The 17,115-nt window shown below is 40.7% G+C and overlaps 1 protein-coding gene across 2 annotated transcripts in view; it reads left to right on the top strand.

The window, feature by feature from the left end:
- The first annotated feature begins 2,020 nt into the window (after positions 1-2,020).
- PRUNE2 (prune homolog 2 with BCH domain) overlaps positions 2,021-17,115 on the top strand; it is a 137,171-nt gene continuing 122,076 nt past the window's right edge. For both annotated transcript variants that reach the window (XM_048931203.1, XM_048931202.1), the window contains exon 1: positions 2,021-2,122. In XM_048931203.1, the coding sequence (XP_048787160.1) occupies positions 2,087-2,122 (36 nt within the window). In that variant the 5' untranslated portion in view covers positions 2,021-2,086. The remainder of the gene's footprint in view (positions 2,123-17,115) is intronic.

The following is a 17,115-nucleotide window of genomic DNA, read 5'->3' as shown; positions in this document are numbered from 1 at the left end:
ACACTAACTTTCTGATCATATTTTGGCAGAACAGGATATGAATAATTATAAAATACTGAATTGAAACAATAATTATTGAGGCAGTAAGTTGTTCAGAAGTAACTAGATAATCTTCGATGGCCCTTCCAACCCAAGTCATTCTATGATTCCATTATTCTGTATATTTTATTAACATTCCCCTTTTTCTGTCTGTTTTACATTTTGTTTTATGCCTGTGCCATTTAAGAGATACAGATTGTCAAGAAAGAGGCTCAGACACCCTGCTTTCTTTCAACATAACTGTACTGGGGCCATCTTCAGTCTGACACTGATTGTGGATCACAAAGAACCCACCACATCCTCCCAAACTCACTGGAAGACCACTCATATTAACATTAGAGTGTGGTTACTGACTATGCCCATAACCATGTAGAGACCAACTCACTGGATGTGCACAGAAATAATTAGTCAAAACAACTTATTTAGATTATAAGGGCTTAAGTATGCTTATTGGTATAACTTGTAAAAGCACAACTTTGCTGCCTGTTCAGCAATTCCGTCCTCTCATTCTCCAGCTACTCGCTGCTCAGAGCTTGCCTTCTGTTACTGTATTTTCTTTAAGTATGTATGCAGCAAAAATGACTGGCTTAAGGATCAGTTTGCCAGACCTCAGTTTCCTGAGGTCTGAGTGGCAAGCTGGTTTTTTTATTATTATTATTTTTTTTAATGTGCTTTGTAGAGTTTGCTGAGGGAAAACATATCCTTACTTCATTTCACAAGACTGTATCGATTTTTTATCTGGCAAAACATTTTCAGTTGACACCAGTTCTGCACCTCAAAACATGCTGGAATCCCTGTGCTGCAATGCTCCAGTTTCTGTTTTAAAAACAGTGCAAAAGTTGTGATCTGCCACAAGAACTGCCTTTCAACAGAATAATGGGAAAGACCAAATTTGGATAGGATCATTAAGTAATGTGTTTCAGTGAAATAAATGCTCCTGTAAATGTAGTAAAATTATTCTTTTTTTTTTTCCTGCAGAACATTTACCATATATTGTTCCATGTCACTCACACAGTGCTTCAGTCCACTCTGCTCTCAATTTAGATGTACCATTTGGTTTCCAGTGTTTATGGTACAGATCAGGTTTTTTTTTTTTCCTGCTCTCCAGAACTGTAATATATGATGAAGAAGCACAGATTGACCATGACAAGGCAACTCAGGCACAGGATCTGCAAAGTGCCAGGAAAGAATCAACTAATCAAATGGGAGTGAATTACACTCATCAGAAAAATGTGTTAATAAGGAAGCAGGAGCTCTCAGCTCTTACAGAAATGCCTTCAATGAGCCATAAAATAATACATGAGAGAAAACAACCTCAAATCTCGTGCTACTGACTGTATTAAGAATAAGTCCCCGCCAACTTCACAGTGAGGCACAACTTGAAGGGAACCATTAACCTGTACCGACCAGTCGGTTACCCGCAGTTGGAAAAAGGCATCACGCTGCTGCGCACCGCTGGCGTGAGGCTTCGGGGAGCCGAGCCCTGCACTTTGCCCCATCCCCCGCGCACCGTGTGACCTCCCGCAGCCCGCCCCGCACTTCTGCTCTGCAGGGAGCGGGCGCTGCGGGACTGCTGTGCGCTCCGTCGGACACGCGCGGGCTGTGACAGCAGGCATCAAGGCCGGGAGCTCCCGAGGCGGAGGCCCGCTCCCCGCAGCGACACGGTGACCCCAGGCAGGGGCCCGCGGGAGAGCCGCCAGCGCGCACCTGTTGCGCTGAGAGCCCGCGGTAGCAGAGACGAGAAAGGCTTTTACCGCAGCGGCGAAGTACCGACGTCTGTCATTTTGATAACGAGCTGTTTAAGCGCGCAAAGAGCTTAAGCACTGCGCAACGACGGCACACAGCACGGCCACCCGCGGCTCCCACCTCCCGGCCCGGGGCTTGCGGCACGGCCTGACGTCACCGCCCGCGGCGGGCGGGGCGCGGCGGGGCGCGGCGCGGGGCGTGGACGGCAGCGCGGGACCGGAGCGGGAGTGCGGCGCTGGCGGCGAGGAGCGGAGCGGAGCGGTGCGGTGCGGTGCCGTCCGGGGTGCCGCCGGCCGGCGCCATGGAGGAATTCCTGCAGCGCTCTCGGAGCCGCCTGGTGAGTGGCTTCGCCCCGCTTGTCCGCAGCCGCATTGGTCGCCCGCAGCCCCGGGCGTGGCACCGCGGGCTCTGCGGGAGCTCTGTCTGGGGCTCGTGGCCGGGGGAGCCGGCACAAGTTGCTGCCCTGTAATTATTGCTGAATAACGCTCAGCTTGAAGAGTGCGCGAAGCCGTGCTCGGAGGTGGCCGCCTGCCTTTTTGGGGTTATTTGAGCGTTTGTTTTGACTTCTAGGTGCATCAAGTTGTGTAGTTGAGTAGGAAAAATGATATCAGAAGACGCTGAAAGACTGTCATTTCTGTGCTGTAAGTGTCCCGGGACAGTTTGGATAAGCAGGACTGAAATAACTGGAGAATCTGCAGAGGAGGCGGCAGAGCGGCTCCTCAGCTGCAGCGCTGCCGTGGAAGCTCCGCGCCCGGCTGTGCTGGCGGGGCTCTGCGAAGCTGCGGCGCGTTGGTGCTGCGTGCAGTGGCTGATACCTGGCGCTGAGCAGCGAGTGCTGCCGTCTCCTTCAGGTGCAGTGCAGAAGTGGGATGTTTTTAAGATCTGTGTGACCTCGGGCTGCCTTGTTTCCGATATCTGTACAAAACTCGGTTTTGCTGCTGTAGCCTTTGTGGGCAGCTCTCCTGCTCACTATCTCGGTTCTAAGAAGTGGGTTCAATTATAGAAATAACCACGGGTTAGTAGAAATAATAATAATAATAGTAATAAAATTCCCTGCTGCTAATCTTGCCTCATGTTTTCTGGGGCTTGGAACCTGTGTGCTGCTGGAGTTGTGTTCTCACCCTCTGGAGAGCCGCTGTAGAAAACTTTGTTAATTAGAGCATCAAGGCCTCCCCACTTCTTTGGTCGTGTCATGAACCTCTGGAGACTGAGAAACTGTTAACGAAAGTTCTTCTTTCTCTGATAGCTATCATGCACTGTAGTTAATAGTTTGTAAAGTGTGTTTTCTCATAACATCTTTTGTTATCATGCATATATTAGAAATCAGAGAATGAATGCAGTCCTTAGAGGAATGGCAAGATAGGAGATAAAGTAAATCCCCTGGTGGATCTCTTAGCACCTAACTGTGTTGGCAGGTGTAAAGGATAAGCATAAGCTGTGTCATCTTGATCACATTCCAGTCTGCTTAGGACCTTGTAAACTGTTTCACTCATTTTTTTACATAAGCAGTGTAAACTTTAGTAGCCTTGTTAAAACATCCTGCATAGAGCAGTTACAGGTTCTTAACACATTTTCACATCAGCATTTTGTAAAGGGCAACTTCTGAACAGGAGATTCATCTTTGACATGTGTTCTGGCCAAGTATATCAAAGGTGGCCATACTTAACGTTAGTAGAAATTAATTATGGTAGTGATCCCCTCTATATCACTAGTAAACAGCAGCCAATGAGAGCAGCTTGGTTTTGTTTCCAAAAGCAAGTACTTTCTTGATCTTTCTGAAGTGCTGTTGGAAATCAGGCAGGAGTAATCTGGAAAAATGTAATCTGAAGAAGCCTGTGGGTAACAGAAGATATTAATTTATTTGATTTAGAGGAAACGTAGAGCTCAGTGTCTGAATTGTGGCTTTTCTTATTGCTTCACTGTGGGTTTTCAGAAGGCGTGAAAACTTCTCTTTGTGCCTTCTGACCTGTGTGAGGAGAAAGCTTGTTCTGGAGCAGTCTCCTCTACTTGGAGAGCTTGGGGGTGTCCTCCTAGCTCTGTGTTGTATAGCCATGCCAGCTGGGCTTGGCTGGGGAAGAAGGGTCTGGATGCTGGGACGTCCTCTTCCACGTTGGCTTCAACTTGATGGTTTCCTTTCTAGCACTGTAGCCTGAAAAAGATAATTCAGAGTAACTGAATATTTCCATTCTGCTGCACAGAAGGTTGACAATGCCAGTTTTACCATGCTAGTATTCCATGCTGTAGGTAAAATCTTACTAGGCTAAACTGATGACAATGTACCGACTTACATGAATACTTCTCAGCCTCAGTAACGGAAAAATTTCTTTACTCATAAACAATAGCTATAGACCATGCCAGAAGAGCAATTGCTCCAGACTATGCAGGGGAACCTATTACTGCAAGTGCTTCATCATTCATTTGGCTCTGGCTCCAGCCACAACATTAATCCAGGCTGTTTTTCTACATGGAGCAAATTCTAGTTGTGGACTATACCACAGAAAAGACTTACACGTTTTTATTTTATTTTAGTTTTTTTTTTAAGGCTCTTGTATGCGTATTATATATTATCTACATGTTATAAAGTGAAGTTTCCATCAGGCTTTTCTTTCTCTAAGAGCGAAGAATTTTTCTTCTGTGATTTCTCATGAACATAGAAAGTTTTCAATTATTTTCTATATAGGTTACGCATACTCTGTGTAAATTCAAGGAGGAATAGATAAAAGATGGCAGAATATAACAGATGCTGTACTGAAATTTTTGGACATTTGTGGGGTTCAGTCTTATAAGTTTCTTTTTTTTTTTTTTTTTTCTTTTTTTTTCCCCAGTCTTTACCAAGTATGGTTCTATGCTGGGTGAGACCAAAGGTCAAACAATGTTGTCTTGACCAAGGGAAGATTACATATAAGATATTACATTATATATATATATTCTACTGCTTGTAATCTTGTGTATATATATATATATATATATATGTATATATATATGTATATATATATGTATGTATGTATGTATATCTATATATAAGGTTTTGAGAGGTTAGATTAAAATGTGTGTCAGAACTGACCTATTAGCCACAGTTAGGGCCTGTTGCCTGGGTTGGCTTATTTGTTGCTTGTTTTGAAATCTCTTTGTGCTTTATTTTCCTACAAAATCCTTGAATCATAGAATTTTTTTAGAGAGACATAAGAGTGTTATCATTTTTTAATATTCTCTTTATGAATGGGGAAAAACCCTTTTTGCTTATTACAAACCACCTCCTTGACAATTTTAATGGGTGCTCCAAGGTTCTTATGCCTTGAATAAGTGGCATTTAGTTAAGGAATATTACCATACCTCCATTCTCTTCTCTCAAAACATTTCTAAGCTAACATTTTCCACTGCCTGTTCTTATTTGAGCCCTGTGCTATCCTCGCTCATCCTTATGGCTTCTCAGAGGATTTTGTAACCTTATTAACCCTTTGAAAGTCATGGACCCCCAAACCACCTGTAGTATTTAAGACAGTTATACACTGTAGACTCTACAGTAGAACAGTGTTTCTCTTTCTTCCCCCCTTTCTTCAGAGTTCTTGTTATTCTACTTATTTTACTGTCAGAGAGCAATTTCTCTGATGCTTTCAGGATAGTATCTGCAGTGGAAACATGATGTGCTTTCTGCCTAGTAATACCCAATTTAAAGCCTATCTGACTGCATACCAAAATACAGTTAGAAGAGTTGGCTTTGTTTCTTAATGTTCTCCCACAGTCTGCACTTTTTAGCCTCGTCCCTCAGTGTCATGACTCTTTTTTTGCAGCTTTAGATTTGACTCCTAAATAATCTGGTATAGTCTACAGCCTTCATCACCTCATTACTTGCCTGTTCGTCCTACTGGAAGTAATATTATTTATTATTTATGCATAGGAAGGACAGCACATCTCCCAGCACAAATCCTTCTGGATAGTCCTTTTCAGATGTTTTCCTTCATTCCTGCAGGGAATCAACCATTTGTTCCACTTTCTTCTCTAGCCCACCAATTTTTAGCTCTTCACTATCTCTTAGGAGGATTCCTATGTGATATACTGCTTGCTGAATCAGATAGTGAAGTTTGGTATCTTTCAAGTAATCTCGTGTGCCCCAGACAGTTATGCAGTGAGGCCAAACGACTGTGAGAAGTTAAATCAAAGGAGCCTGTCAAGAAAAAAACAGTAAGAATTTTCTTATTAGAAACTAAGAAAATTCACAATTCTCTTGGGAAGATGCTAAGACAAAGGCTGGCAGCCAGACTAACTGTCCTCCCTGGCCTGAGATCTGTGCTCAATTGGGAGCTTAATGCTTTGTATGCTGGCTTCAGGGAAGTCAAAGAGGACAGAATGAGCCTAGGAAAAGGCTTAATGTGCAGGTGATACTGATACATCCACATTCTGCAGCAAACTGCTTTAAATTAGCAAGGGAAAGATTGCCCTCCCTCTGCAGTGAATTGTAGATTAGCTGGGGAAATAATCTTTCTAAATGCTGTGTCATCTTCAGCCGTTCACAGCATTGGGAGGGGAATAAAAAGCCAAACAGACCTCAAGTTCTTTTAATCCTTTCCTGTGGAGAAGGGTCTAAAATGCAAGACCAGTGTTAAACCTGGCAGGATAATACACTGCAAATAGGGAATTATGCTCCCAGAAATATGTGCTCACAGAAAAATTGGATGATGTGACTGGACATTTTCCAAAGGAAGGATCAGGCCCATGACCAGGGAGATGCCCTTGAGAATTTACTAAAAGTCTTCTGAGGTATTGCTTTGGCAGCTATGAAAAATGAATGTTGTGTTTATGAAGCAAAGAAGTTCAGGAACAATTACTGATGATGGCATGACTTGAGCAGATTTATGTGGTCACAGTTTAAAAACAAGCTGAGTCACATCTTTATTCATATTGCCTTTCATCTGCTTTTTATCTGCTTATCTGGAGCCTATTTTAATTTTTATTTTTTTAAAATCAACCATAGCTAGTCATTACCTTGAAAAAAGTGCTTGATTTATCTGGAATAAAGTGGTAGCTTTATGGGAAAGAGAAAACATAGAAGTGAAGCAGAATGTATCTTCCCGGGAACTTATCTAAGCAAAGAGACAGAAAATAGGCTTTTAAGTGTTGAGAGTAATCAACTCTTACTCTCTCATGTATCTTCTTTGCATTAATCCAGCAGCACACAGAGAACTGAGCTTTATTTAGCAGGGCACCTACAGCATGTACAGAATGAAAAGTACTAGTAATGGCATTGATAAAGGCAAGAAAACTCACATAAGTAGGATTTACATGCTCTCAGATATGTTGCAGAATCAGAGCCTTCCATATGATTAACCTTTTGTTCCTTAAACAAACTAGAAGAAAGTAAACTCCGTAATATCTGAATTCAGACAAGGAAAGTTGTGAAGTTGTGAGGAGTGCTGAGCAGATACAGATATTCAGGGACTTAGGGAGAAAAGTGAAATGATTGGAAAAATGTGTTGGAAGATTCTATTGAAGATTAATTCAAAATATACAATATAAAGAGAAAAAACCTGACAGCAGGAGAACGCCAACAAGGAGATGGGACTGTGACAGAGTTGTTTTAAAGAATGCAGTTCTGGGACACAATCTTCAGATCACCTAATAAAGCAGAATAGACCTTGGTGTGTTTGTATACACACACATGTACTTACCATTATCAGAAAGAATTATACCCTATATTCTCACTGTCTTTTCCATCATCACTGTGCAGTTTCAAGTAAAATGTTTCTTTCTCTTTAGAGTACCATATAACCAAAAATGTTTCTTAACTGGAGGAAGAATTCAGAGAATCTTATTAAAATGTTTCAAAGGATTGACGTGCAAGGAAGAATGAATGAACTAAATGTAACACTTGATTAAATTACTGCTAAGCTGAGAATAAGAGCATTCTGGATCTATGGAGTACTAAACGCAATGCAAAGAATAATTCATGTGTATAGATGTAAGTAAGAAATCTTGAAAAGGTCAGAAGAAGCCTAGAAATAAGTAAATGTTTCTGGAAATGTAAGCTTTCTAGCTATGAGACCAATTTCCCAGAGAAAGGGCAGAACCCCTACCTTAAGAGCAAATCCAAGTAAACCCTGGTTTGGATGAACATATTTAAAACTATTTGAAGGATCAATCTACAGTTGTAAGGAAAACATGCGGTCTAATTTAATAGTCTTTGCAGTTCCAGGAAAGTCATACAGACTGCAGATATCCAGCAGAAACTTGGGAGGTGAAAATGCTTTTTCACCATGCATTCTCTTGGTTTTGGAGGACAACAGTTTTTAAACAACAGCCTATTCTTCCTGGCTTTTATCCTTCTCAGATGTAGTGATGTTTTCTCATTTTTCACACATACACACACAAAAGAGAAGTGGAAGCAGAAGAATAAGGCAGTTCTTGGTGAAATTTCCATTTAAAGTGGTAAAGTCAGAGTAAATAAAATGAAGGAAATTTCCAGTCTGAGTAACTTCTTGGGTGTTGAATAATTTGTACAGCTGACATAGTTTTCTCACTGTTCTGCAGAAAAGAAAATCCCAAAGTCATCTCAGTGCACTGTAAGTTAATTTACTAATGTATCATGCTGCACGGATTTAAGAGTATCACTGTGATATTGACTGGGACATATTATGCAAGAAGCTACACAAATAATTTATAAAAACTTCTATCCAGTGCATGTCTTAAGGAATCCATAAAGTAAATTGAAGGGAACAGTGGAATCCAAGGCAGTAGCAGGATAATAATAGGTGATAATATTTGCATATCCTGATCTATTTGTTAATGTTTGGCAAAGAGCAGCTTTGAGAAGATGTTGCAGTAAGGAGGATGGTTTGTAAAAGGCATGGAGACAGCATGCCTGGAGATGAGAAAATTTAATTCTTTTCTCTGTTTCTCTTTGGTATTGACCAGATGGACATAGAAGTTAACATTTCATTATTCTGAACATTTCCTATTCTGAACAGGAGATAGAAACAGAGGAAGGTTTGTAAAGGTTAGAAATCATTGGTTACAGATTCTGTTCAACGTGATAGAGCAAGGAGATCTTGGCAGTGAGATGTTGGTGTTGGAGTGATGCACCAGGGAAAGTTGTTTCGTGCAAGGGTTTCATGCCAGGTGCCTTTGCTAGAGCCAAAGAATGCTTCAGAGATTAAACCACCAAGTAATGATAGCTTGAGTGCCAGCTCTGAAGGGAGAGGAGAGGCTGATCAGGAAGAAAAACTGCTGGAGTTGGCAGGATGGGAGCTGGGGTATTTGTGTATCTAAACTGAACATGGGCTGATGGTGACGGGCCTGAGAGATGGGTAGGATGGCTTTAGTACTTCCTGTATGTCCGTGTGAGAGAGAGGTGGAGGAAAAGGAGAAGGTGTGAAAGCCCTGCTCTAGCCAAGCTTAGTTTGAGATTACAGCAAGGTTCTACTGGGTAGAAAATGTGGAATCTCAGTTTAAAAGAGGCAGGCCGTGATCAGAACTGAAATCCTCCTCCTCATCCTGGAGTTCTGAGGGAGGTCAGATTCAGTGCATCAGTGACTTGATAATATTCCAGTTTTATTCTTTTTCTCCAAAAAAAGATGACCGGTGTCCACAGTGTTTTGCAGGGCTGTAACAACTGGAGTGATATCACTTGTTCTAGAAGCCAGTGGACTAGCACAGTAAAGGACAGTGGATTGGCAATGAAATGTCAGGAACATTTCAGAAAAGAGTGACAGCTTGATGTCAGACAGTGCTTTCCTTCTTCATAGTGCCATTTAACAATAACAGAACAGCATGTAATAAACCTAATAGACCTAATGTGCTGGCCCTGTTCCATTTTGCACAGTCATAACCTGCTTTTGTTAATTTCCATCTACCCTCAATTTATCAGCCTTAGGCCTCTCTACGTCAATTGCTGTCTAGAGCACAGAGTAATTTTTGCAGCGTAATTGTCTGATGTGACTTACCTTTTTGGTACTATTTGAAACATTCTGCTGGATCACAGTGTTTATTTCTTTTTGTAAGTGACATGGATTTCATTCTGTTTTAGTCTTCTGTGTGGAACTGTCTCTATACAGTGCTAGACACGAACTAGTGAAATCAGCTGTTGCACCAGCCTCTGAGTGACAGGCCATCATGCTGTGGTGACCTTTTTTCTAATAGTTAATCTTGTTGTACAATGATTACATTGTGATACAGAGCGTAAGAATTACTGAAGTTAATAAATGCTGCTTTGCTTTTATACAGTAGTGACTGAAAAAGCGAAGATGAGTTGATGTGGAATAAGAATCCTGAATTGTTCAGATTCTACCATGACTCATTAAAAGAAGCGGAGACATAGAGTCTAGCTGGCATGCTGGCAGGGAAAGGGTAATTCTCACTGAACCTTGTATGCTGGGTTAGCAGAGCCCAATGACAATTTTTTTTTTTTTTTTAATTTTCCTTATGAGAATCAGGATTTCTCCATTTGGAATGTATTTGACTTTTCAGAGAAACAGCAACAAATGGTAAACTTGTAAAACGCCAGCAGGGACAGGGACGGTCTCTCCTAAATATAGTCAGTTGGCAAATGACCAGCGGACTGATTCAGCAGCCTCTCTGTTACTTAACAAAGGTTTTAACAGGCAGTCAAAGTCATTTGCAGGCTTGAGTGGATTACAGCTGAGTCAGAGGGAACACAGTGACAGGTTAACTTGTTAGGAAAGTGTCTTCCTGTGTCTGTGCATGCATACAGTCTATAGAAATTCCTTGTATGCCTAACTAGTTTTGTTACAGGTAAATCTGTTTGAATCTTTGAGTATTCACATAACCTAGAAGAGAAAATGTCCTTACACATGTGTACTGTGGGTTTAAGGATTACAGAATGGCCTGGGTTGAGAAGGACCACAATGATCATCGAGTTTCAACCCCCCTGCTATGTGCAGGGTCACCAACCACCAGACCAGGCTGCCCAGAGCCACATCCAGCCTGGCCTTCAATGCCTTCAGGGATGGGGCATCCACAGCCTCCTTGGGCAACCTGTTCCAGTGTGTCACCACCTCTGTGTGAAAAACTTCCTCCTAATATCTAATGCAAACCTCCCCTGTCTCAATTTAAAATCATTCTCCCTTATCCTATCACTGTCCACCCTCGTAAACAGCTGTTCTCCCTCCTGTTTATATGCTTCCTTCAAGTACTGGAAGGCCACGATGCCTCTGTGAAATGTTGGGAAGTCTATCTCACTGGGCTCCTGAATGGTTTTTAAGATGTTTGAAGTAGGTGACCTTATCAAGTTGAAAGACTACCTAAGATAGTAAAACCGTGATTTCATTTCTGGCCTTCCTATTTTTGGATTTATTTTTCCGTTGCTTTAAATTTTTGATCTTTTAATTCAGGAAGCATAAAAATAGTAATTATCCATTCAATTCAAAGAAAGAACTGTAGTGGAGAAAAGCAAGCAAACATTTTTTTATATATAACTTATGTCTTTCATCTTGATTTAATTGAAGCAATAGCTGAGATAGTAGCTGCAGCAAAGTTTTCATAAGGAAAAATATTCTAATTCAAGTTTATGTGAAACTGAGACTTTTTTTTCCTCTGAAATTATTGTTTAAATTTTTAGGGCTTAACAGACGGAATCATCTCACTGGGTAGAGTATGCAGTGAGAGGGACTTCCTCCCTGCCACCCCAAGGGAAATGTGTGCACTGAGCTCTCTGTGGTAGGGTGTAACTCTAGAGCCTTCACTTTTTTGTCAGGGACTACCAACAGAAAAATTGCGGTGTTGCTGAAACCAGCTATAGAATGTTGTATAACAGATAATGTGTTTTTTGTTTTGTTTGTTTCTTAATAAAAGTTGTTTTGTACATGAGAGGATATATATATACACATTTTAATCTATTCGTTGTTTTTTGTTTTCTGGATATTCTGAGAGGAGGTACGTAAAGTCATATAAAAACAGTTAACCCTGTGCCACTTTCTAGGATTTGCTCCTTCCTTTAAGAATTTAATGTACACTAGAACTTCAGTATTGACAGGTTTAGCAAGAAAAAGCAAAAGTAGTGGCATCATTTATTTTTTTTTTAAAAGAGTGACATACGAGCAGAATGGCATTAAAGCAGTCATTCTAGATATGAGACAGAGGTGCAGCCTGGAGTTCTTGTCTTTCATCTCTAGAGACACGGACTCATATTCTGTTTTAGATCACATGAGGAAATGAGTTAAGTGATCTAATCTTAGTATCTATTTGTTCACCTCTCAAAATCACTGCACAGTTCTCAACTGACAGCTTTTGTGCATTTTGTAATGCAAATAGTAGAGAGATTTTTAAGGTCAAGTCTGAAGTATTTTGGTTCCTCTGTTTTACCAAGTTTGCAGAATAGCTGTGCAAGCCTGTCTCAATATGAAAGTCTTGAATCTTCTTAAAATAAGTAAATAAACAACAGCTTTCCCAGCTGTATCAGGACTGGGGCCATTACAGTCTTGGGGTTTGAAAAGAGCGTTTATTTACAGATTCTAAGTTAAACACAAACTGCAGTTTATAGAGGAAAACAAACTGATCTAAAGAAATATTCTTAAATTTAGGTAAATATGAAGACCGCTTGACCGAAAATGCAGTGGTCTTAATTCTTGGAAATAGAGTGACCTAAAGTTACATGTTACAGAAATGCTTAAATCATTTATGTGTTCTATGTCTGTACTCATATGTAATAATTCAGACGTGCCTCTTTACCAGTATCTATGGTGGCAAAAACCATAAGAAAACGTTTGTGTTTTCTATTGTTTTTTTGTTTTGCTTTGTTTTTCAAGCATCTTGCAGAGCTTATCTGAGATTTTATTCTTGTTTTGACGTTTTTCTATTACAGTGGAAATTAAAATTCTGCTGCAACAGTGGTCAAAATAACAAGTAATGACAATTCTGATAAGAATTCAGGAACCAATTTCTGCCTGCTAAAATGGAACACTGTATAGAAAGATGTTCTTTTTTTTATTTAATGCTTGTTTACAGCAGATGAGTTTACCTTGTTGTTTCTTTTTTGACACAACCTTGTAACTTCTAGGGAATCCCACAGTAAATTAAAACAATTTCACTATGCTGCAGTAGGAGTTCTTTGTGGTTCTCCACAACAGTCTGTAATATTGCAGTTCGCCATTTTCTTCTATGCCAATAAATGAGGTACAGATGGGTGCTTCTGAGCATCTTACAATGTTGAGGATAAATTGGCCTTTTGGCACATGGTTATGCATCATCTGCCATCTTCTCTTCAACCTTACAAAATGCTATCCATTGCTAGATAACAAGACAGCTCATCTTGCCTGTCTGTGAAGTTGTTTCTCTTTGCCTCTCATGTTGGAAAATAAGCAGGATTCTAAATAAGATGTGAAATGATATTCTAAATCTTTCTAGCCCTGCTTAATTACATGTATCCTCCACCGTTAAGTGAGTACTTAATCACTAACCTTCTAAGCTAGTTAGATATATGTTTTAATTCTTTGCACATCTCTGTTTTTAAGAGCTTATATTGGTGCTGTTTGATGATGCTGTGGAAGAGGCAACCTAGTTAGTCGCTACATTAATTAATGATTAAAATCAAGCTTCTTTCCCCCTAAACAGATAACTAATACTGATACTGAGTGAACATTATGCTAAAAGATCAACATCTTCTCTTTATTTCCATAAATTAGAAGTGCTTATACAAATGAAACTCATGGGTAATCTAGAAATAAGAAATGGTAGGTTTATGGCAGAGGGCAGAAAGAACTCAGGAGTATTTCATAGCATCATTTTTTTGAGTGGTAGCAACAATCCTGTAGTGTAGTAGCAGAAGTTACAGGTGGAGTTCCTAGCAGGGCAGGTTCTGCCCAATTTGAAAAATTAAAAGGTGATTAAAATACACAGCATTCAAAGCAGTGTAAGGTGAAAATATCTCTCAGAGGCACATTAAAATATCCAATCCTGATTTCTGCACTGTAAAAGCAGGCTTGGATTTTAATGTTTACAAAATGACTGCACAGATCCTTGTTAGCAAAAGAAGCCGAGGCAGAGGAAGCTGGAAGGAAGATGTAGAGGCTGAACACAGCCGCACAACCCTGTACCAGTCCTTACCAGTTTTCCTTTAGTTTGTATTGTATTGTTTTTGGGTCTGAACTTGGAGCTGGATGAACACTCCTCCTGCTGTAAATGAAGGTTAGGTACACGACCACGTGAAGATCCTGAACATAGTAAGTCTGTGGGTTCCAATGAGATGTATCTGAGAGTCTGAAGACAATTGGTTGACATAGTTGCCAAGCCATTCTCAAAGATATTTGAAAAATCATGACATTCAGGTGAAGTCTCTGAGGACTGAAAAAAAGACGATGTTTCTCCCATTATTCAGAAGATTAAAAGGATGACCCAAAGAACTTACCTACCAGACAGCTTCACCTCTGTGCAAGGAAAAATCGTGGATCAGATCCTGGAGGCTATGCTAAGGCATTTGAAAGAGAGGGAGGTGATACGGAATTACCAGCATGGCTTAACAAAGGTCAAGTCATGCTTGACCAACCTAATGGCCTTCTATGATGGCACATCTGCATCAGTGAACAAGGAAAGAGCCAGTAATGCCATCTGGACTTCAGTAAGGCCTTTGACATGCTCCTCCAAATCCAAATTGGGAAGATATGGTTTTGATGGGTGGACTATTCAATGGACAAGAAACTGCTGGTGTAATTGTACCCAGAGAGTGGTTGTCAGTGGCTCAGTGTCCAGATGGGGATTGGAGATGAGTGGTGTCCCTTATGTCAGTACTGGTACTGACACACTTTAACATCTTCATTGATGACTGAGTGCACTCAGCAAATTTGCAGATGACACCAAGCTGTGTGATACGGTTGACATTCCTAAGGGACAGATGCCATTTAGAGACACCTAGATATGCTTGAGATGTGGGCCCAGGAGAACATCATGAGGTTCAGCAAACACAAGTGCAAGATCTTGCACCTTTGTCAAGGCCATCCCCACCATCACTCACTGCAAGCTGGGAGACAAAAGCATTGAGCACAAGCCTGCCAAAAAGGATTTGGGGGTACTGGTGGATGGAAAGCTGGACATGAGCCAGAAATCCTGGCTGCATCAAAAGAAGTGTGGCCAGCAGGTCAAGGGACCCTCTACTCTGCGCTGGTGAGATCTTATCTGGAATACTGCGACCAGATGCTGAAGACCTGCGTCTTCAGTACAGGAGAGACATAGATCTGTTGGAGTGCATCCAGAGCAGGGCCACAGAAATGATCTGGGGGATGAAGACAGGCTGAGAGGGCTGGGGCTGTTTAAAGTGGAGAAGAGAAGGCTCCAGGGGGAACACCTGATAGTGGCCTTTCAGTGTCTAAAGGGAGGCTGTAAGAAAGAAGGGTTCAGACTCTTTAGAAGGTCTGCTGTGATAGGACAAGGGGAAAATGGTTTCAAATTAAAACAAGGGATATAGAGCTAGACTGAATATAAGGAAGAAGTTTTTCATAATAAGGATTTAAGAAGCAATGGAACAGGTGATAGATGCCTCGTCCCTGCACATACTCAAGATCAACTGGATGTGGCTCTGAGCAACGTAGTCTAGCTTTAGGTTTCCCTATTCATTGCAGGGGAGTTGGACTAGATGATCTCTGGACTAGATGAGGTCCCTTCCACCTCAAATGATTCTATGATTTTTAAAATAGACTTTTATCTAGTTTTGCTCACTTGCTGTCACTTGCATGCACAGGGAAGCACAAAGCACTTACAGAGAAAGTAGGTTAATGGACAAGGGAGCCCCTGGGCAGTGTTCTGTGTCTTAACTGCTTAAATCCAGTGGCAGTGCACTGCTGAGGGCTAGTAAAATCCCACTGAACCAGCAGAGAAATGGTGTCTGTGTGTCCATGATCCTGCATGTTTGTACACTTGTTTGGAGTTGCATGACTGCGTGTACACAAGTATAACTGATGTCAAGCTTGTAAGTGTAGCATGTTCTAATTTCCATTTTTAGGAAGCCTTCTTCTAGCAAGTGTTCAGGTGTGCAGGAAAATTTTGGAGGACTGAATAAAGCTGGTTTGGATGTCATCTTTCATAAATATGAGAAATATTGTGCTCCTAGAGAAGTTTACATCTCTAAAGAAAGGGGGAACTCGACCTTCTTTGTGCCCTGTTGTCTGCCGTAGCTTTCACGTTTCTGACAAAACTTAAGACATAAGGTACTTTTAATGGTCTATTTTCACTTCAATTTGAAGGAAATATGGAGAGATTCTAGCTCTTTCTTTGAAACTAAGAGAAATATGGAAACATAAATAATAATGTATTTTTGCAAGCTTTAAAAAAAATCTGGGATAGGTCTGTTTTTTAATGCAATCATAATTTGATGTGTGCTTATGTACATTCCAAGGCTGAATGTTAATAACAATGTCATTAACAGATATATGCAGAGAATCACAATTCTTGAGAATGCACTTAAAATCAACTGGCTGTCATTTTTAACAGGAAGCAGAGGCTAAGCTCTCTCCCCCTGAGATGCTGGCAGAATCCACAGCTCCAGTAAACAGAACAGGTGACTGGATGCCACTGACACTGTACACAGCTGTAGCTGAAAGACCATTTATCTTCCAGTTAAAAAGATTTAGCCCTTACAGTAAGCTATTCATCTATGTCAATCTAGAGAAGCTAAGGAATGGCATGCCTTCTAATTCAAGTATTTTGAGGACTCCTTAACAAATTTCAAAATGTTTAGATAGTAACCCATTATTTTGATAATGTGAGAGTGAGTTATTCAATCTTTCTAGATTGATAGATGCTGTGTACATTGGGAGCTAAAAGCTGCTGCTTATTTAGCAGAACAACTAAAGGTGTGTTAGAGTAGTTAGCAAGCAGTGGAAGGGAATTATCTTGCATTTTATGCATCTTTGCAGAATAGTGGAGAGCTTAGAAGCCCTATTCTGTACCCACCCACTAGCACCATATTGAACAAGATTCTGATCTGACACTTCTAAGTTGGAACGTTTTGGTAAGAATCATGAAACTTTATTTGGGATAATTGATCAAAGCCAAGGAGTGAAAACCACTAAAAATAAAAGTGAGAGTAGTATGACAATGTGGAAGTTATCATTTATTGAATGCAGTAATATTTGCTTCCTGGTCCAATCAATAATCAAACTAAACTGTGAAAGACTGCCTTGAAAACTCTCTATAGTTTTTAGATACTACTGTTAGAGAAGGATTAATTTCAAGAGCCCATCTCTGTGTAATTTGCCATCATTTCTGAGGGCATTTAATTAATGTAAATCAACATGCATAAAGCTTAAAATAGCTCAAACCCACCGAGATTTCATAAGTAGGTCTCTTTCCTGGCATGCCTTTATAATGTAGTGTAGATAGTTGTACTGG

The sequence above is a fragment of the Lagopus muta genome, chromosome Z (genome assembly GCF_023343835.1).
Source record: "Lagopus muta isolate bLagMut1 chromosome Z, bLagMut1 primary, whole genome shotgun sequence".
Lineage (NCBI taxonomy): Eukaryota > Metazoa > Chordata > Aves > Galliformes > Phasianidae > Lagopus > Lagopus muta.
Note: the sequence above shows the minus strand (reverse complement) of the source record. Positions and strands in the feature narration are given on the sequence as shown.